At 57.4% G+C, this 20242-nt stretch overlaps 8 protein-coding genes across 8 annotated transcripts; 4 read left to right on the top strand and 4 right to left on the bottom strand.

Moving 5' to 3' along the window:
• Positions 1–483: 483 nt before the first annotated feature.
• On the bottom strand, positions 484–6967 carry E0L32_011641 (uncharacterized protein; the record flags this gene model as incomplete). Its single annotated transcript, XM_031134393.1, has 5 exons — positions 484–1689; positions 1748–3136; positions 3729–4159; positions 4220–5542; positions 5602–6967. The coding sequence occupies 5 exons, from the start codon at positions 6965–6967 to the stop codon at positions 484–486; spliced, it is 5715 nt and encodes a 1904-aa protein (XP_031000167.1).
• Positions 6968–8876: 1909 nt separating this feature from the next.
• On the top strand, positions 8877–10763 carry E0L32_011640 (uncharacterized protein; the record flags this gene model as incomplete). Its single annotated transcript, XM_031134391.1, has 2 exons — positions 8877–9140; positions 9195–10763. The coding sequence occupies 2 exons, from the start codon at positions 8877–8879 to the stop codon at positions 10761–10763; spliced, it is 1833 nt and encodes a 610-aa protein (XP_031000166.1).
• An 889-nt stretch (positions 10764–11652) lies between these two features.
• E0L32_011639 (uncharacterized protein) lies at positions 11653–12135 on the top strand (the record flags this gene model as incomplete). The annotated part of the gene is made up of 2 exons (XM_031134390.1): positions 11653–11832; positions 11941–12135. 2 exons carry the CDS (start codon positions 11653–11655, stop codon positions 12133–12135), a joined length of 375 nt encoding a protein of 124 aa, XP_031000165.1.
• A 220-nt stretch (positions 12136–12355) lies between these two features.
• On the bottom strand, positions 12356–13495 carry E0L32_011638 (uncharacterized protein; the record flags this gene model as incomplete). The annotated part of the gene is made up of 1 exon (XM_031134389.1): positions 12356–13495. The coding sequence occupies one exon, from the start codon at positions 13493–13495 to the stop codon at positions 12356–12358; it is 1140 nt and encodes a 379-aa protein (XP_031000164.1).
• An 808-nt stretch (positions 13496–14303) lies between these two features.
• Positions 14304–15590, top strand: E0L32_011637 (uncharacterized protein; the record flags this gene model as incomplete). Its single annotated transcript, XM_031134388.1, has 1 exon — positions 14304–15590. One exon carries the CDS (start codon positions 14304–14306, stop codon positions 15588–15590), a length of 1287 nt encoding a protein of 428 aa, XP_031000163.1.
• A 735-nt stretch (positions 15591–16325) lies between these two features.
• On the bottom strand, positions 16326–16674 carry E0L32_011636 (uncharacterized protein; the record flags this gene model as incomplete). Its single annotated transcript, XM_031134387.1, has 3 exons — positions 16326–16412; positions 16514–16568; positions 16664–16674. The coding sequence occupies 3 exons, from the start codon at positions 16672–16674 to the stop codon at positions 16326–16328; spliced, it is 153 nt and encodes a 50-aa protein (XP_031000162.1).
• Positions 16675–17310: 636 nt separating this feature from the next.
• E0L32_011635 (uncharacterized protein) lies at positions 17311–18358 on the bottom strand (the record flags this gene model as incomplete). The annotated part of the gene is made up of 3 exons (XM_031134386.1): positions 17311–17634; positions 17693–18048; positions 18118–18358. The coding sequence occupies 3 exons, from the start codon at positions 18356–18358 to the stop codon at positions 17311–17313; spliced, it is 921 nt and encodes a 306-aa protein (XP_031000161.1).
• A 646-nt stretch (positions 18359–19004) lies between these two features.
• E0L32_011634 (uncharacterized protein) lies at positions 19005–20024 on the top strand (the record flags this gene model as incomplete). Its single annotated transcript, XM_031134385.1, has 3 exons — positions 19005–19056; positions 19112–19237; positions 19312–20024. The coding sequence occupies 3 exons, from the start codon at positions 19005–19007 to the stop codon at positions 20022–20024; spliced, it is 891 nt and encodes a 296-aa protein (XP_031000160.1).
• Between the last annotated feature and the right edge of the window lie 218 nt (positions 20025–20242).

Genomic DNA, 20242 nt, shown 5'->3' with positions numbered 1-20242 from the left:
GACGTGCTGGCTTCAAGGAAAGACCTGTCGAGCGAGCGCAAGGATCAAAAGTCGTCTCGACAACACGTGCTCTGATGCTCATGTACGATGGGCTTGAACATCGGTTTTCTTTTCCGGTTGAGCAGTACATTCCGTGTCAAGGTTCTGATCACTGGATCAAAGGAGGAGTCTTGTGGCCCAGTCTATGCCTTCCATGGCTCATGTTTCATTGTGGAAAGCAAGATAGAATAACAGGCCGCCTAGGAAAGGTATCCTTCCGGACGACAATCTTGCACAGAAGGGCCCCATGACAAGCCCGCTGAGAGAATGAGAATTCATAACTTGTCATATTTAACATGTCTCATGATGAAACGACATGACTTTTTCGACCTGTGCCCTCCCGGAAGTATCTATCTATAAGTAATCAAACAGCTGTGCTTACCCCTTAGCTGTTGTAAAGACATTCTCTCTCATCATGCAGATGTCGTCTGACAGCTTTTCCGTCTAGTCTCGAACCAGCGTCCTCGCCTTCCTCCTCTCCTCCTCGGTGATGTGCCACACCATCCCGTCGTCGTCGTCGGCGCTCTCGCCAGCGAGCTCCTCCCACTCGTCCTCCTCCATGTTGGCCACCATGAGCACCTGCGACGTGCGCGCAAAGAGCTCGCGCACGCCGTACCTCTCGCGCGCGACCGTGGCCACGACGCCGTTGAAGTCGCGCTCCATGCGGATCGCGCCGTAGGCGCTGGTGCGCCCGCCGTAGCTCCACACGCGCTTCTCGAGCACGCGGGCCAGGTGCCGGGCCGTCAGGTCGAGCAGTGTCGCGAAGGTGGAGGGCGTGGCCAGGCGCGCGATGGGCCGCATGAGGGCGTCCCAGCCGTGCTCGAAGCGCCGGGGCACCTGCTCGAGCAGCTGCTCCTCGTCGCCGTCAAAGTTCTGCGCCGCCAGCTCGGCGAGCTCGTCCTCGGCGAGGGAGTAGTCCGCGTCGCGAAACGTCTCCTGCAGGACGGGCCGGAGGCGCGCGCGGATGACGTTGTTGAAGAGGGCGGTGAGGCCGTCGTTGAGGAGCTCGGTCGTCTTGGCCTGGAAGCTGGTGTTGAGGTTGTTGAGCCAGGACGTCACGAGCGCGATGTCCTGCTCAAAGGGGAAGAACTCCTTGAGGGGCGAAGTGCTGATGTCGGGGAGGGTCGGCTGGTCAGGCGAGACACCCAGTCGGCCGGAGATGATGCGGGATAGGTACTCGTTGGCCATGTCGAGGGTGTTGTTGAGCACGATGAAGCCAATGACCTTGTCTTCTGGGGGCAGACCGTCCCGGACTACTGGCTTGGGATAATACTCGTCACGCATCTTCTTTTGGATCATGACGACAAAGTCCGAGCTCAGGATCCTGCCGATGGCCGGGATAATAGAGGCGACAACGTCTCTCTGGCATGTTGAAAGAGACTTCCTGATGACGGCACTGACAATGTACATGACGTCGTCAACGGCTGAGATGATGTAGGGAGGGTTGCTGTCGATTGGTCTGGACATGGTCAGGGAGAGGCCACTGGGCATCTCGTCCAGCTGGAAAGCCTTCTCGACCGATCTTCTAAAGTAGAATGCCATCATCGATTCATAGGGGGCAATGAGCTTTGTAGCCACCTTGCGGTGCAGATTCGATTTGGTAATCAGGGATGGTATGCCATAGGCGGCGTCAGCCGAAGCATCAGGGTCCTGTGGCGTCATGTCAGTCACCAAATCCGCGCTCAGGGAGGTGATGCTAGTGCCTGACCTTGCATTTGCTCGCTAGGAATCGGGTGTACAGCGCCCATTTACCCAGCATGGCGGCGATCTCATTCAGGAGACCGTCCACTTCCTTCATATTGACGCCTTCATCCTCGCTATCACGAGGCTTATCCGCTCCGCCCCCTAGAGCGGGCGAGTTCACTCTCGACGTGCCGAGCGGACCTCTATGCTGCGATACGAAGCTCTGTACGAGGAAGGAGAAGGGGTAACTCCGGACGTCAGTGATCTTTCTCTCGACAGCGCGCTCGTCGCTCCACGAGTCCAGAATGATGCCGCCCTGGACGTCGGCCTCCATCTGCAGGCGCTCGATGACCTTGATGATCTTGCCCGAGCCGTAGTGCCTCTCGACCAGGCCGCCGTGGGCATCGACGATGCGCGCAATGTGCTCGAACAATCTCGTGAGGGCGTTGGCGTAAAAGAAGCCGTCCTTGCGTGTCTGGCCGGCGAGCGTAGAGTTCTCCTTGAGCACCGCCCTCGCCTCTCCCGCGACGCCCTGGCAGACGTAGCGCCCGTAGACGTCGAGGCCGACGTCGCCCCTGCCGATCAGCGGGAACAGCTTGAAGAAGCGCGTGACCTTGGCCCCGTCGCCCTCCTTGGCAGCCTTTTCAAACTCGCGCAGGAACAGCCCGCACAGGCTCTCCCTGGCCTCCTCGAGCGTCTCCGAGGGCGCGTCGGGGATTTCGACGGTGGGCACCACGGCGTTGGCGAAGCCGCTCCTGACGATCTCGTCCGGTATCCTCGACGCGCGGGCGATGTAGCCCGCCGCGGCCTCCCAGTCCTGCGGCGCGCCCATGCTGCCCACCACGCCGGCGACGCAGGCCTTGAGCTCGGCGACCTGCTCCACCACCCGCAGCGTCTCCTCGACGCGCGACTTCTCGAGGTCGAGCGCGCGCACGCTCGACGAGAGCCGACCGGCCGTGTCGGCGGCCGAGGCGAGCATCGTGTTGGAGATGCCGCGGGTCACGATGACCTGCGACCCGAGCGCGGCGCGCAGCGAGTCGAGCCGCAGCAGGTCGCGGTTGAGGTCGGCGTGGGAGGCCCGGAGCCCGTCGAGGCGGGCTGTCAGCTCATCTTCGTGGGCGTGCAGGGCCGCGAGGGCGGCACGGACATCGGACGTCGAGGTCGCGGAGTGAAGGGCGCTGGCAGGGTCCGCGGCGGCGGGAGAAGACGCGGCAGCACCGATGGGCTTCAGCGCAGGGTCTGATTTGTTGCCCGGCATTTTCGAAGGGGAAGCGGCAGCGGTGGAGGAGACGCCATTGGGGAGGGCAGACATTGGAGTGGCGGCCTGTCCTGGTGGCGGCGCATAGCTCCTCGAGTGCCTTTGCCGGTGGAGGTCGTGACCAGGAGGTATGATCGAATTGGTGAGTAATTGTACCTAGTGAGGTTCGTCGTCGTCCAAAAAGTGAGGCTTGGGATGATTGCTACGTAGCCCCTCAGCCCGCCGCCAGTGGAGTGGACTGGAGCTCCAAGGCGGGTCCCCGAGTTTCTAGGGGCCAGACTTGCTTTAGCTCCACTGAGCTTTGGATTGGTGGAGGTCTTCGGGCAGCTTCAGTGGGTTCCATTCCATCATCACCGTATTAGTGCGGCGGTCATGGAACATCCAACTGTCAGCTTGGAGTTGCAAAGAAATTGACAATAGACTTCATCTACACTGGTACTTCATACCTACTTGTTGGACGTATGGTGTATGTGTGCGTTTGACTTTTCCAGATAAAAGTCCCATGTAATTCTACAGAGACACTGAATGGAAATATGTACATCTAGTCGTGGCATCTCGAAACATAGTAAAATGACATCCTGCATGCGGGCGTCGTGTACATCTGTATAGCCATGACAGCACATGCCCGCCCCGAGACCGTCTATACCGCCGAGCTGTAGTTGCTTCCCATCCTCCTTCCCCCGTACTTGTACCACTTCCGGAACTCGTCCGCCCAGAACACCGTGCTGCACAGAACGACCAGGCTCACCAAGTCAAAGAACCCAAGGGCCTCGGTCTGGAAGACCTCTTGCAATAAAGGAAAGTAGATGACGAGCAGCTGGCCGATAAGGCTCAGAGAGACGGCCCAGTTGAAGAGTTTGTTGTCAAAGAGTCCAACCTCTCCCCGCAGCACAGACTTGGATTCGGAGCGGCAGGCCAGCGCGTTGAACATGTCAAAAAGGACGAAACAGGTAAACGTCATAGTCGTGTCACGACGAGTGACCTCGCGGTCCTCGAGCATCTCGTGCGTGTACACCATCATGGTGCCGAACATGACAATGAAGGCAGACTGCATGACACGCATAACGAGAGCTCGAGTCAACACGGGATCGTTACGCTTTCGAGGCGGCCGGTTCATTACGTCCTTGTCCACTGCTTCGACACCTAGAGACTGGGCTGGAGGGCCATCCATGATGATATCTGGGAACAGAGATTTAGTACTTCAAAGCTATATTTGGAAGGGGGTGCATGGTGACTTACTGATCCAGAGAATCTGCATGGCGTTTAGGGGCGACTTGAATCCAAGACACGTGCAGAGCAGGACGAGGGAGAGTCCGGCAGCACTTGTGCTCAGTTGGAATGTCAAGAAGTTCTGGATGTTGTTGAAGATGCCCTTGCCCTCTTCGATAGCATGCAGAATGGTAGAGAAGTCGTCGTCGGTCAGGATCATGTCCGCGGCCTCCTTGGCCACATCGGTGCCGTGCCGGCCCATTGCGATGCCAATGTCTGCCTTCTTGAGCGCGGGGGCGTCGTTGACTCCGTCGCCCGTCATGGCGACAATATCGCCTCGAGACTGGAGGGCGCGGATAATCTTCATCTTGTGGTCCGGGTTGGTGCGCGCAAAGATAGTGGTCGTCTGCATGGCCTGGGCGAGGTCTTCCTCAGACATGTCGTCGACCTCGTCGCCGCGGAGCACAGGCCTCACGCTGGCTTGGTTGCCGGCGTGCTCTCTGGGCGTGGCGATGGACATGCCGAGTTGTCGGCCGATGGCGACGGCAGTCGTCTCTGCATCGCCTGTGATCATGATCACTTTGACCCCGCCACGCATGAGCTTCCGGATGGAGCGACCCACGCCCGGCCTGGGAGGATCGCTCATGCCGACCAGCCCGGCAAAAGTGAGGCCCTTGTACAGATCGTCGTGGGCGTCGGCACCGGGCGTGCTGCTTCGAGTGGTCGGCGTGGCACTGCCCTTCGCGCGGGCGGAACGCGCAACTGGGCCACTGGCGAAAGCAAGCACACGCAGCCCGACGGACGCCATCCTTTCAGCCGCATCCAGGGCCTCTTTGCGGCGGTTAGAGTCCATAACAAATTCGCGGCCATCTCCATTGATGTATGTGTCGCAGAGGCCAATGACTCTATCGAGCGCCCCTTTGACATAGGCAAAATCCCGCTCGCCTTTGGAACCTTCGCTGCCAATGGTCACCCCCATATATTTCCGTTCAGAGCTGAAAGGAGTCTCGTTCGTACGAGGCCCAACCGAGTCGCGCACATCATGCTCCTTGAATCTGTCCAGGAGATCTAGCATGGCGACATCGGTCGGCTGTCCGACCCAGCGTGTGTAGCCAAAGTTGGTCTCGTCACGGCCTTGGGTCGATGCCAAGACGCTCCTTGCAGCTGCCCCGTTCTCGGTGTATTTGTGAGCCAGGCGAGCGTTGTTTGCAATGTTGCCAATGCGAAGTATTCTCAGAGTGGCAGGGTCTGGCGACGCTTCTGTGAACTCGTCGTCCGAGTCAACGTCGGCAGATTGATCACGGCCAAAGTACCACATCTTCGTTGTAGTCATATGATTCATCGTCAAGGTGCCTGTATTATCCGGTTAGCAAGCACGTGAATGGAGCAAGGAGAAGACCATAAAGACAAACCTGTCTTGTCTGTGCAAACCACATTGACAGAGCCGAGTGTCTCCACCTTGGGCATCTTGCGAACGATAGCATTGCGTCTCGCCATGCGATGGACACCCAGGGCCAAGGTGACAGTAACGATGATGGGCAGGCCCTCGGGAATTGCGGCGACGGCGAGCGAGATGGAGATGGTGAAGATATCGAGGAAGGCCTTGCCTTGCAACCACCCAACCATGGATATCAGACCAATGACAACGAAGGAGAATTTACTCAGCTGAGCGCCGAGATCGTCCATGGTCAGTTGCAGGGGAGAGCGGGGGCTCTCGGTGCCGGAGACGCTGAGGGAGATGGTGCCGAAGAGGGTATTGCCGCCCGTAGCATAGACAATGCCTTGACCATGTCCCGACTTGACCAAGGTGCCCATGTAGACAATGTTTTTAGCGTCTTGAGAGGCATCACTCCCATTTTGTGCGCCTTCTTGGCCGGGCTGGGATGCAAACGAGGGATTTGGAAGCTGAAGTGTCGATGCGCCAGGGCCGGCTGGGAAAAGCATGTTCCGCGACCGGGCATCGCTGGTGATGCGGACCGGCTCATTTTCTCCAGTAAGATTTGAAGCATCAATTGTCAAGTCCACGGCCTTGGTGACTCGTATGTCAGCCGGTATACGGTCCCCCGTAGTGAACAGCACCAGATCTCCAGGGACGAGAGTCGCGGCCATGACCTTGGCAGACGACGCCTCGAGCACTTCTTCAGGCGGGGCGCCGTCCAGCGACCCGACCGAATCTTCCAGACCTCCTTTGTCTTCAGCGCCGTGGGGCCAGTGATTGGGAGTTCGGGTGCCCAGCGGCCCCTTGGAGGAGGGCTGGCTCCGGATCAGATGCGCATGGTCGGGAACGAGATGGTTCAGGGCCTCGATCGATTTCTCTGAGCGATACTCTTGCACAAAGCCGACGGTGACGACGATCGTGACGGCGACAGTTATACTCACGGCATCATCCACGTTTCCAAGCAGTATAGACGCGCCAGCCGATGCCAGCAGGAGAAGAATGAGTGGCTCCTTGAACTGGCCGAGGAAGCGCAGCCACAGGGGTTCCGGCTCCTCATGGGGGATCTCGTTTGGTCCATCGCGCAGTCTGTTCAGTCCTTCACTCGGCGAGAGCCCGTACTTCAGCGAGGTCTGCAGCTTGGCAGCTGTTTCGGCCGGGGTCAGGAAGGAGTATTCGTCTGCCATGCTCCTAGACTGGGCAGACGATGTTCTCATGTGGCGTGGCGAGGGAGATCGGCGGCCATCGCTGTCCTCGCCGAAAGGTGTCGATACCCTCGGGGCACCAGGGTTATGCGTTGGGAGCAGAGACGCCCCATAGGCACTGTCGGGATTTCGCTCCATCTTTATCGAGTTGACAAAGATCAAGGGAGGGACATCAGCTCGATAGGAGCTCTAGACCTGCTGAATTGTCAGCAACCGGGCCTCGCACACAGGCTAGCGAACCAATCGGTTACCTATATGCAAGTTTTCTTTCGAGAAGGCATCGGGGCAGTATGGTTGTGGGCGATCGAGGACGTGATCGTGTGACAGGCCTGGGTTGCTGCTCTTAGACCGAGGGCAGGAGGTGCGGAGCTGTCCGGATGCAAGACTGGGGGCCAGGTCTGCGGTAGTCGATGATCTATCTACAGAAGCATGGAAATCGCAAAGGTTCTAGTTCCGTCGAATTGGAAACCTGCGCGGGGTTTGCTGGTGTAGCGAGATGTGTCTTTTGAGGTGGTGTATTCGAAAAGTGCTAGGGCAAGGAAGCTTTGCGAGAGAACTGGACAGGAGGTCGAGAGTTTGGGAAGACGTGTACAGAGCAAGGTTTGGCGTGTCTAGGCGTTCCTGCAGGGGTGCGTGAGGCTGAACTAGGGTGCCGTTAAAAAAAGTTGGGGTCTAGCACGGTTTGACGATACCCCATCCGGCCATACAGTTACCCATTGGACGGATCAAATCGCCATTTGGCACACCAAACTCGCCCAAAGCGGTCGTGACAGGCATCGCGTCGCAATAGGCTCACAGAAATATTCATTGGCCGCCCAGCTTCAACAAAAATCGATGGACCATAGAAATTCTTGGAAATATACATTAGATCTGATAAACCCGTCGTAGGGAAGAGCGGCATGAGTCTGCAAACCCTGGAGGCCTGATCGGACTGCAATCAGTGAGGGCTCAGTAAATGACACGACGATGCACTTCACTCAAATGGAATACAACTGTTCGACTTCTCATGGGGAGAAAAAAGAAAAGCAAAGCGCCTGGAGATGCATCTCTCATATGATGCATGATGCCCTGTCTTCTGGCAGCTGCACGACGCTCGAGTCTCGCAACAAATGAAAGCATTTGTGAAAGCACTTGTTACAAGTTCAGTTGTCCTGGGAGCCAAGGAACATTGTCCGCATTTTGAGACTGGAAGAGCGAATTAGCTAACTAACTCTCGAGGTACTGCCAAAGTCTCCCCGAGTGGACATCACGTGCATCGAGGACCCAGTTTTGGCTGGAAAGCTGAGAGACGAAATCGAGTGGCTGGCGCGTTTCTCGGAGTCGAGTCTGGCAGGCTTTGGCTGCTGCCAGGTACTCGAAAGGTACCTGCAACCACAGGAGCCCCACCCGTCCCAGCCACTCAAATTTACCTGGAAAAATGGGCCAAAAAGCACGGTGATGGTCCTGGGGGTTGGCTGGCCTGACTGGCATTTTTGCACAATGCCACAGCCCCATATCTACCTCTCTGTACTTGTCCCTGGCACCCAAAAGTCTCCCCATATTCCACAACCACACACGTTCCTGCCACACAACTTTCTCCCTCCCCCTCCACTTCTTCTCTCCCGCTCGCTCGCTCGCTCGCTCGCACTCCTCGACTTCTCATTTCTCTCTTCTCCCTCCCAACTCTCCCGCATCGACCTGTCTCGCTCTCTAACGCATTCTTTGCTGTCGCAGTTGGCTTAAGCATCATCTTAGACAGGACGCGATTGATTTCCGTCCGATTTGCGTTCATATTATGCGACGCTAGCTGGTGGAGTCTGCATTCTGTTATTGACGCGACCAGCCACCCTCGCCCAAACAACGCGCCCTCACCACCCCCCCTTGTTTACTCCCGCCGCCATCCGCTTCGCTGCTCGACCCCCGTCGCGCCCTCTCCAGCTCTACCTATAGCTGCATTGCACCTTGATACAAAGCTTGCTCGTCCTTCCCGACCTACCTAGCACACTGCCGCCGACCAAGAGAACAGAGCAAGGCCGTCGTCGCTGTTGACGTCGCCGCCCCCGGCGCCATGTTCTACTCGGAGACTCTTCTCTCAAAGACCGGGCCGCTGGCCCGGGTCTGGCTCTCTGCCAACCTCGAGCGCAAGCTCTCCAAGACTCACATCCTGCAGTCCAATCTGCAGGACAGCGTCGAGGCCATCATCACCCCGAACCAGGCCCCGATGGCGCTTCGACTCAGTGGCCAGCTGCTGCTCGGCGTCGTCCGGATCTACAGCCGCAAGGCGCGATACCTGCTAGACGATTGCAACGAGGCTTTGGTTAAGATTAAGATGGTATGCAGTCACCGGCCCTTCCTCTCGTTGACGATCTGACTGACAAAACCGCAGGCTTTCCGATCAAGCGGGAACAACGATATCCCCGCAAATCTGCACATGCCCAACAAGGAGTCACTCATGCTCCCAGACCGCATCACCGCTTACGATAACCTGGATTTGATGCCACCTCCTGATGCAAATTTCCTTCTATCTCAGATCGACGATGTCACCGCGACGCCCCTGGGCCGGAAGGGCCGGGTCAGCAACCGTGACATCAACCTGCAAGAGGACTTCAACAATTCTCAGTTCTTGCAAGAAGGATTCGGCAAGGACGACGAGATGGCCCTGGCCAACATGGACGATCTAGATCTGGAACTGGATTTTGGTATGGATCTTGACGAGGGACCCAGTGTGGAAATGGGTCGAGACGCGCCTGCCGTGGAAGACGACATCTTCAGCGAACTGGATATGCACCCACGCGGCAAGGATCGCGACACCACCCTCAACGCTGATTTTGGGGACGACGGTGTTCGCATCGCAGACGGAGACGACCTTCAGATGGGCGATGCCGACTTCCAATTCGACCTGGGCGAGCAGTCCGTCCTTCCGGGTGCGCTACCGGACCTGTCCCGAGCTCGCATCTCTGAGTCGCCTTTGTCCGATATCGACGACCAGGCTGCTCAGAATTTGGAGCAGGAAGTGACACGGTACGGTGACCTGTACGAGCCCGAAGACGAGACCGAGCACACCGTCGTTCGACGCGCCACCCAACGCGCCAAGAAGCGCAAGATTCTGCAGGCCGATGAGGAGACGATGCTGTCGAGCACGCACATCCGCGAGCAGCAGGCCAAGCATGACAACATCCTCAAGCCTCAATCCTTCCTCCCGCGTGACCCCTACGTGCTGGCCCTGGCGGAGATGCACAAGTCGGGCGGCTTTGTATCGAGCATCATGCTTGACGGCCGCAGCGCCGGCTGGGCTCCGGAACTGAAGGGTCTTATATCACTCGAGGCCATCCAGAAGCCGAATGACCTCAAGAGGAAACGAGATAGCGGTATTGCCGATATGGACAGCGACCAGGATCAGGCCATCAAGTCGCCTCGCCTTAACATTGGCGAGGATGACGGCTTCATGATGGACGGCGCAGACTTCGGCAACCAGACATTCGCCAATGACGAGTCGGTTCGTGCGGAGGCTGACCGTACCCTTGAGGACGGCACCGTGATGCCCGCTTTCGACGACACTGTCGCCCCTCATGTGCACCCTGCCGACAGCGGTCCTGTCTCGCTCGGCACGAAGCACGCCGTTCACATCCTTCGGGACCTGTTTGGCCCCGAGGCTGCCACAAACGCCGACAAGCGCAAGAAGACCTCTGTTGTTTTCCAGGAGCTTCTGCCCGAGGAGAGGACAACCAAGGCCGATGCCACCAAGATGTTTTTCGAATGCCTCGTGCTCGCCACCAAGGATGCTATCAAGGTTGAGCAGCCCGAGGGCTCTCTCGGCGGTCCCATCCGTGTCCGCGGCAAGAGAGGTCTCTGGGGCGCCTGGGCGGAACGCGAGGCCGGCGGAGAGATCAGCACGCAGGACGAGCCCGAACCGGCGATTGCGGCGGGCTCTGCGGCTGTGGCCGTCGAGGCGTGATTGACTTGCTCACGCCAACCTCGTTACGAGTAAAGGAACGATCAGCATCATTTCTCCCTTTGGGAATGGCATTGGCAGGCACAGGTTTTAATTGGGTGTACTTTCTTCATGTTTGGTTCTTGGTCTTGTCATGCAGACCAGGTGGCGTTTGGCGTCGAAGATACCATATTATGTTCGTGTTTCGAAGAGTTCATGAGGGAGGCTATGGTATTCAAAACTTAGGTGCGCGATTGAGGTTCTGACTCCGGTGGTTTTAGATGGGCGCGTTGGCCGAGGCGACAATGGAGTAGGGGACACAATGGAAGGACGGCAAGGTGTATCTTCTTTTTCACTCTTCCAAAGAGATGACAGGCTGTAGGATACGGTTACCATTGTATTTAGCACATTGCGCAAGATTACATTAAGCCGGCTCGAGCAGGGCCATCGTTGATTTCAAGCGAGATCACCCAATAGTCTCACCAAATGTGAAATCGCCTCCTGTTTATGACCCCTTTTCCAACACGGTACACTGGCTGTAGCCTGCAGCTCGCAATGCTACAAATGATCCTATGTTTGACTTGTTTGACTTGACAGGGAGAAATGATCGGTTGGACTGATTGACCAATCTCCCAAACTTTGACAATGGAAGCTCCCTGCTCCTTCGTCAGGCAGCACTTTTGAGCTGCAATAGCTACCCCGCCAACCCCACTGATATCACCTATCCCCTGCGGTAGGTCCTGTCAACTGAAGGCAACAATCAAACAACAACTCACGGCTATATCTTCTCCGGACCGACCGTGACAGTCCTTTTTCTCCAACACTCTGGATCTCCCTCCAAGCAATCCAGCGAACAAAAGCAAGATCCTCGCCACAAATATCTTTGCCATTCAGACGAGAACAAGACGACACCATGCCCGCGCCGAGCGAACTCGCCATCGCGACCAAGGCGGTCGAGCGCCTCACCAAGGAGGAGCGCTACTACCAGTCCGAGCTGGTCAGGCAGCAGGAGCGCGTGCAGAAGCTCGAGGAGGAGATCAAGAAGGGCGGCGCGGACCTCGACCCCAACGCCGAGTTCATCCTGCGACAGGAGGTAAGCCGTGTGGATACTCATCACTCTGCTTTGCAGATTGCTCCGGAGGAGGGAGGGGCAGGGAATTTGAAGGAAGGAACCGTTCGCTAATGCGACTGCGTGGTATAGAAACAAGCAGCAGATGAGACCGTCGCCATCTTCACTCCGCTCAAAGAGCGCACCGAGGCGGCAGTGACCAAGCTGGAGGAGCAGTTGGCGATGAGCGAGAGCAGCGGATCGGCCGCCGACGATGAGCTCACGGCCGCGAGGGAGGCCCTGAAGAAGGGACAGCAAGCGGTCCAGAAGGATAAGGAGGAGTCATAAAGGGTTTTGGGGATGACGGCGCTGCTATGCGGTGCGGCCTGCCAGGAAAAAGAAAAAAGTCAACAGGAAAAGGAGTGTCGGCTCTATCACGGGCATGCAGCCGAATTGCGATGAGTCTGGAGCGTGTATGATATGCTATTAAGGAGCACTTTGTAGTTGCTACGCCTGCTTCTAGAGGTACAAATTTTACAGGCAGATGAACTCGCCAAACAACACGATCTCATGTGGTGTCCATCTTCTCCCCAGCCTCGTCGCCCTCTACAGTGATGCGAGGTGTGTCGGCTGCCTGCTGCGGTGTCCCGATCGCGCGAGACGAGTCCTCCATGTCCACATCTGTTCCCTCAGCCTCCTTGGGCGTCTCTCCCGCATCGACTACCCTCGTAGACGGAGCGGCGCTAGGCGCCCGGCTCTCTCTTGAGAATGACTCGCCCTGCTGGGGATCCTTGAGGCTCTCATCCGGGCCCGGGGTCTCCCGTGCCGGGGTCTGACCGCCGAGCGTAGAGCTCGGGCGCGGCGTACTGGCATCGGCCGCATCCAGACCAGGAACAAGCTTCGGCAGGGCGCCACTGTCGGGCTTGGGCGTGGCGTTGCCGCTGGAGATGCCAGGCCGCGGCGTGGCGCCCTCGTTCTCGGCCTCGGCGCCGCCGGCCTCGCCCTCGTCGTCCATGCCCTCCCTGCGCTCGACCTCCTCCTTCTCGTCGCGGATGAGGCGCCGTAGGCGCATGCTCTCGTCCATGATCCGGCTGAACTGCTCCTTGCGCTCCCGCGCCGTCTCGACGTACGTCCCGCTCTCCTCCTCGAGCTGCGCGCACTCCTCCTGCAGCTTCCGCAGCGCCGCCTCCTGCACGTTGCGCGGCCGCAGCTTGGGGTCCTTGGTGATCTGGCCCGCGAGCTCGTCGAACTTCTTGCGCTGCTCGAGCGTGGCGCGCGCCTCGTCGAGCTGCGCGCGCAGCTGGCCCGTCCTGTCGCGGACGCGGTCGCACTCGTCCATGATGCGGACCTTGTCGTCGTTGTACCGCGCGCGCTCGCGCTCGTTGGAGGACAGGAGGAACTGGAAGCGCGTGATGGCGCTCTCCATGGCGGCGAAGTCGAGCATGACGTCCTCGCGGAACTTGGACAGCTCCTCGGGGCTCCTGAGCAGGTCGGGGAGCTCGTCGGCTGCGGCGGCGGCCTCGCCGGCACCCTGATTGGCGGCGTCGGGCGGCGGGGTGGCCAACTGGCGCGCCCTCGCGGACGTCAGGGTGTGGAGGGACGCGAGTCTCTTAGATATGCGCTTGAACGGCTTCTCTTCGACGTTGAGGAGGCGGATCTTGAAGATCTCCTCCTCTTCTTGGGCGGGCAGCAGGTGATAGGAGGCCATGTTGGCGCGGGCCGTGTCGCGTTGTGCGCTTGTCAGCGAACCTTGGGATGGAGGAGGGCCCTGGCTGGTGGTTGAATATGAGTTGAGCAGTCAAATTATTATTGCATTGTGGTTGCTAGTTTGATTGTTTTGAGGAGGAACAAAGCGGACCGTAACTCACTGGGTCGTCTGGGCAGGATTGATGTCGTCTCTGAATGTGGAACCTTTGCCTTTATCTTATCGCTGATTGCGCTGGTGCTTGAGCTGATTTGCGCCTGAGAGCACAATGCACCAGACCTCGAGCTCATCTAACTACTGTCGCGCTGTATCCAGAGATCTGGTATACCGATTCATTGATGACTTTCCATCATCACCTGCACAGCCAGCCACGACTATTTTCCGCTATTCTGCACGTGAATCCATTATATAACGATTATTTCTGGCCTTTGCTCTTCTTATTGTTGCGCTATGTTGAATAATTCTGGGCAAATTTGTTGGATCTGCCACCCATCTATTGTCGCTGGGCTCGTTGCCTATTGACAAGGCCGCATCAATGGTTTAAAGAGTGCAAAAGTCCATTGTCCCCAACCGCTATTCATAATCTTTTCAGAAATTCGTGCCCTCAAACTCATAAAAGGGACCGACTGTTCTCGCCCTTGCAACTTGTTCTGTTCTTTTTTCAACCACATCTTTCTCTTTCTCACTGGGTTTATCTCTCTCTTTCATCTGCCCATCTCTGCCAAGGATAGAATTGAGACATCCTGCTTCACAAGCACAACCCATAGTCAACTTCTCTCTCTTTCTCCTGCAAGCCAAGAGCCTGACAAAGATGGACTCCTCAACCACCAAGAGGATCGGCCCCGCGTCTCTCCAGGCAATGTGTCTCAAAGCAGCCATGAGAAACGTGCGGCACGTCTGGGACTTTGGCAATCTTCCCATCGAGCTGATCCGCCCGATACTGGCCAAGGTCTCCAACGCTGAGCAACTGCATCACCTCGAGATGAGTTCGCCCGAGATCGCAGACGAGACTGCGGCAATCTGGCACGAGCTTCTCAAGAAGAAGTTCATGTTCCTCTACCAGCAGGAGGAACCCACACCAGGCCTCAACTATTACGAAGTGTATCGGAGCCTCGACACGATCCACAAGAAGCGGGACGCCGAGGCCACGGCCGAACTCAAGGCAAGGTTCTCCGCTCACGAGAAGGAGAAGGACGACAAGACCGTTTCCATCGTCAGCCAGGCCAACCTCCCCCGACTGCCAGGCCGTCGTCGCCGTGGCTTTGGCTTTGGCACCACTGGCAGCAGCGCGCCTGCCAAGACGGGCGGAGGCCGCATCATGCAGCAGGTTCGCCAGGAGGTTCGCAACTACCAGAAGACGACCAAGCTCGTCACGGCGACCGGCTCACTGCCCGTCAAGGCCGGCCAGATCAAGGAGGCGCCCAAGGCCATGATCAACGACCAGCGCATCGCCCAGAACCCAGCCATCAAGATCCAGGCCCCGAAGCCTAAGAAGCCTCGGACCGAGCGGGACGAGAAGGAATCCCGGCTCTTGGCAATCAAGAACAAGACAGCCCGCAAGTCCTCCGAGCCTGCTGAGAAGCCTTATGACGGCCTAGAGGACCTGTTTGGCGAGCCGGAGGAGCTCGCTCGCTCCAAGAAGAGGAGCCGCGACGACCTGGACGACCTTGCGGAGCGCATCGTCAGCTACGGAGCGAAGCGCGCCCGGGTCGAGCTGACCCCCGAAGACCTCGATCAGCCCCCGCCGAAGCCGAAGAAGGGCCTTACTAGGGCTCCCAGGCCGAGGCTGTCTCCGGACCGATCCCCAGCCGCCAAGAAGTCGACCGGCCTGCTCTCCAACAAGCACGGCGCAACTCCCCAGCCCGCTCTGCGCCGAAGCTCGGCAGCCACAGGAAGCGGCAGCACCACCTCGACCACTGCAGCACCGCCGAAGCAGAGTGCTGACACATCGACCGCCCGGAAGCCTGCGGCGGCATCACCGTCAGGTTCGCCGACCAGGTCCCCGCCTCCGGGTCTGAGGGCGGCTGCGGCAGGCACTCCGCGGAAGAAGAAGCCTGTGGACATCTTCATGCGGCCGAAGAAGAAGGTTGTGCGATAAGTTCCCAGGAACGGTTATGCTGGGCCGTGGGTTGGTTGGTTGGGTCATGGGAGGAGCGTTTACACTTGATGATATGAATACGATACCCCTTTTCCGATTGCGTCTATACCGAAGGAGGCAATGCTGGTTTGTGAAATAGAAAGTCATACTAGACAAGAGAGCCACATCATGCATGTGGTGTTGAAATATAAGGAAATCTCTGGGCAAGTCTGTGATATTCCAACTCTGGTGACATTTAAAGGCACGTCATGTCGCCAAAAGGAAAAAAAGAGGTCCATGTATTGCTAATAGCCTGTCACTATGCCGCTGACATGCCAATGGAGTCTACCAAACGTGACTCTTCCCAGTAACCCTGTCTATGGTTGCAGACCTCTGGTGGATTTGACCCTGGTGACGTGCCACGATGTCCTCACAGCACGCTGTTGCTGGAGCTGGCAAGACAACCCCAGGGCTGTAGAACGATTCTTCTCTAGGTCGCTTAATCAATCATATGGTAATCCGTTTCTCCCGCCGCAAGTCCCTGCCGTGGTGTATTCCTCTTCGCGCATGATCCGGTCCCTCCAGCCATGATGCCCTTTAGAAAGCGCCTCCTCGGAGCGCCAGGACCAAGTGCAGAGTAGCGCCTCCCTCGAGTTGGTATTCTGCCGCCGTCTTATCGTCGACCCTAACGTTGCGAACGAAGTTTGTCAGCATGGGATTTCCCCCCCTGGGCGAAAAAAGACAAGGAGAATGTCCTCACATCTGCTTTCCTCCGTAGATCAGCCGCTGCTGGACGGGCGGGATGCCCTCCTTCTCCTCGACCTTCTCCTTGATCTGCGAGACCTGTTGTATACGCCAGTTCGGCATGAGTATTGTGATCTCTCCTGGTGGGAAAGAGGAGTGCAGGGCCTCCTTGTTTGGGGAAACCGCAGCGCTTGGCGCACCTTGTAGTCATGCTCGATGTCGAGCTCGATCTCCTTGCCGGTCAGGGTTCGGACTCTGCAGTAGTAAGAACACAAGTGGTTAGAAAAGGCCTCTCGTAGACGAAGAATATGGGGTGACCGGGTCCGATCAAAAGGCCGAGAAGCACGCACTTGATTAACATGATGGCGGATGGAGCTGTGCGCCGCAGGTGGTCGGGAACTGCTCAGGACTGCAAAGAGCGTAACGATTCTGCGCTTCTTCTCACTTCGACGAAACTCTAAAGCGAGTGAAACTTCGAAGCACGAGCAGAGAAGGAAAGTCGGCAAGGAACTGCTGGTATGGAAGATATGGGCTGCGTTTGGCGTGAGCGAGGTTGAGAAGCCGTTGGTCTGTCTGCCTACAAGGTAGATTTATTGAGGGGTGGTGGGGCAGCGTCACGACGGCGGCGCGGATCTGATGGTGATGCGCGCCCCGGCCCTTACACTTCACTGCCTGCCGCTATGCCGGCATTAGTAATTAAGTACTAACATCCATTCAATCATGTGGAAATCGTGAGTGATGTATAAATAAATCGATGCTCTTGTGCTTGCTACATGGCCAACGTTTCATAACCAGCAAGATGGCTCATTCATTTCTCCCTGTTATCCGCGTACGAGAAAGAAGATTGGAGGATGAAGATGCCGCCCAAGAAAGACGACTGGTGTGGTCGTTGATTTTTGATTATCACTATTTTACACAAAGAGCTCGGTAGCCCTTCATATACTAGACGTACAGTGGAGATGTCCCGATTCCTAATCACATGAATACACGCTCGTGCTTATTTCTTCTCGTCTTTTGGCTCAAAGACGTTCAGACCCAGTCCCTCGGCATCGAGCAGCAGCCTGTTTCTGCCGCCGGCATCCTGCATCACCTGCGCAATCGCCCGGGCATTTTCCAGCTTCTTCAGCTCGACGTAGGCCTTGTTCTTCTTGATCGCATCGCCGATGAGCTCCGCAGAGCGAGCCTCACCCTGGGCCTTGACAACCATGGCCTGCTTCTCCTGCCGGGCCTTGTCAACAACGAAGGCGGCACGCTGCGCCTCTTGCTGAGCAACCTGCTTAGCCTCAACGGCAGCGGTGAACTCGGGAGAGAAAGCGAGGTGCTGTCAATTTGGTCAGTCACATTGCATACCGGATTTAGGCGCATGCGAATAAACATACCGTCAGGGAAACATCGTCCAGCAGGATGTTGAAGCGGGCGGCGCGTTTGGACAGATTCTCGCGCACTAGCCTGGCGACCATCTCACGCTGGGTGATCAACTGGCTGGCATTGAACTGCGCCACGACGCTCTTGAGGACCTCATTGACGATAGAAGGCAGAACACGCTCGTCGTAATCTGAGCCGAGCGTCCGGTAGATCTGGGGAAGAGCCTGGACCTCAGGTCGGGAGAGGACACGGCAGGTGATGTTGACCATCTGCAAGTCCTTGGTGCCGGTCAGGGAGGACACATTTCTGGGCTTCGCTCGCACATCGTAGACAATCGGCGTCTCGAACCAGGGGACCATGAAGTGGGTTCCTGCGTCGTCAAGAGTTAGCATCACATCAGGAGACACCCTCAACCATCGATTCACCCTTCAAGACGAACCTTCACTATAGATCTCCTTGCTCACACCACTTAACCTGCGGTACTTAATTGCTCTGTGACCACCGTCGACGTTGAAGAGGGCGTTCTGGAAGAAGTAGAGACCGCCTCCGAGCAGCACCAGGCCACTGAGCGCACCGCCAATGCGAGGTCCTGGAGGCATGCCGCCGCCTCCGCGGCCACCGGTCTGAGCCACCTGCTGCAGACGGCGGAGGTACTCGTTCATCGGATTGCGATCACCCATCTTCACTGAGATCTAGGCACGCAACGGGATATGGTAACCGAGGCCTCGTGTCAGCTCGTGGTTGACGGGATTGGAGCTGGGTAAAGCTTTGGTATCCACCAGTGCCTCGATGAACATTGCGAAGCTTCCGTGGTGGTCAAGATTATGGGCGGGTCACCAGTCACGTGGAGCCGCTCGTCCATTAGCTAAGCGCCTTGAAAGCTGGGGCAGGCGGGACCCACCGTCCTTGCCTGGTCCGGCAGCAAGCTTAAGATCCCTGCCCTTTTCTTTGATTGTAGGTACATGTGCGATAACTACATTCATGTTCTTGCCTGGCTGACCTGCCACGCTCTTCACACCTTCAACCCAACTCTGGTGCTCACGATTGACCTAGATCCCTCTCAAAGATTACTGGACTTCATTCATACTTGGTCCAATTTCGCGATACCGAGACGACTACAAGACGAAAGATTATATTCCTTTCCGAGCCAGGGCAGCCACAGCTGAAGCTCAACCACGATACGATATCGAGGGACGGATCGCAGCAGTCAGTGTCGCAGACTGCAAGGCCAACCCCTTTACCTGCCCTCTCTAAGGCGACCTTTACGAAAGGGGCACCGCCGACTCGAACCCTCCATCCATCACTCCTCTCCCTCCAAACCTCACAATGTCGACAAAACCGCCGTCAAAGGTAGTCTTTGTGGGAAATATTCCCTATGGTAAGCTTGGAAACTCCCCCAATTTTCGCAGGGAGCTGTACTGACTATTGTCCAGGACTCTCCGAAGAACAGATTAGCGACATTTTCAGCGGTGCCGGACGGGTGCTCAACTTCCGCCTGGTGTATGATCGCGAGACTGGCAGGCCCAAGGGTTTCGGGTTTGCAGAATATCCAGATGCCGGTATGTTTCCGCGGCTGCATATTTCTCCGATCAGCCATACCAAGATTTACTGACATGCTTGCTTGCCTCGATAGACTCGGCAGCGTCTGCCGTACGAAACCTCAACGACCACGAGATCATGGGCCGCAAACTACGGGTAGACTTCTCTAACGAAGGAGGAAGCGGTGGCGACGACGGCGCGGCGGGTTACACGGGCTCGGGCCATGCCAACATGTCAGATCAGAACGGCTATGCGCCGCCGCCAGCAGCGGCAGCGTTACCCCCTCTCCCCCAGGGCAAGGACCTCCCGCCGGGAGCCAGCGCGACGGACGAAATCTCGCGCATCTTGCGCACTCTCCCACCAATGCAACTCCTCGACATCCTATCGCAGATGAAGGCACTCTCAACGACAGATCCCGCGCGGGCCACCGAGCTGCTGAACCAGGCCCCTCAGCTCGCATACGCCGTGTTCCAGGCCCTCCTCCTCATGGAGCTCGTCTCCCCAGAAGCGATCCACTCCGTTCTCGACAGCTCCGCCGCTCCTCCCCCGCCTCAAGCCGCGCCCGCAGTGTACGGCTATCCCCCTGCTGCGACCGGCACTCCGCCAGTAGGTGGTGCATACGCACCCGCTCCGGTTGCTGCGGCGCCACCTGCTCAGCCGGCACAAGACCCAGACGCCTTGATCAAGCAGGTTCTCGAGCTGCCTCAGGCTGTTGTTGACCAGTTACCCGAAGCCGAACGGGCACAGGTCATGGCCCTGAGGACGACCTACGCCGCGCAGTACCCGCAATATGCTCAGCGGAGGTGAGAATAGCCGTTTACGGGACAGGGGCTAAGCCCAAGCAATGGCATTGGCATTGATGAGACAACAATGCCGAGGACGGGCAAAAGCCCTGTTATTGATGGGAAGAATGGTAATCGACGATCTTGGCGTTGGGCGTCGGCATCTGCATGGGATTTGGATCTAGACGAGAAATTACGTTCGACAGAAACGTAAAACTGCACTCAACGACACATTACATAGCC

This window comes from Thyridium curvatum, assembly GCF_004353045.1.
Source record: "Thyridium curvatum strain D216 chromosome Unknown NODE_112_length_102259_cov_88.592664, whole genome shotgun sequence".
Taxonomy (NCBI): Eukaryota; Fungi; Ascomycota; class Sordariomycetes; order Thyridiales; family Thyridiaceae; genus Thyridium; species Thyridium curvatum.
The sequence above is the reverse complement of the archived record's forward strand: the minus strand, read 5'-3'. Positions and strand labels throughout refer to the sequence as shown.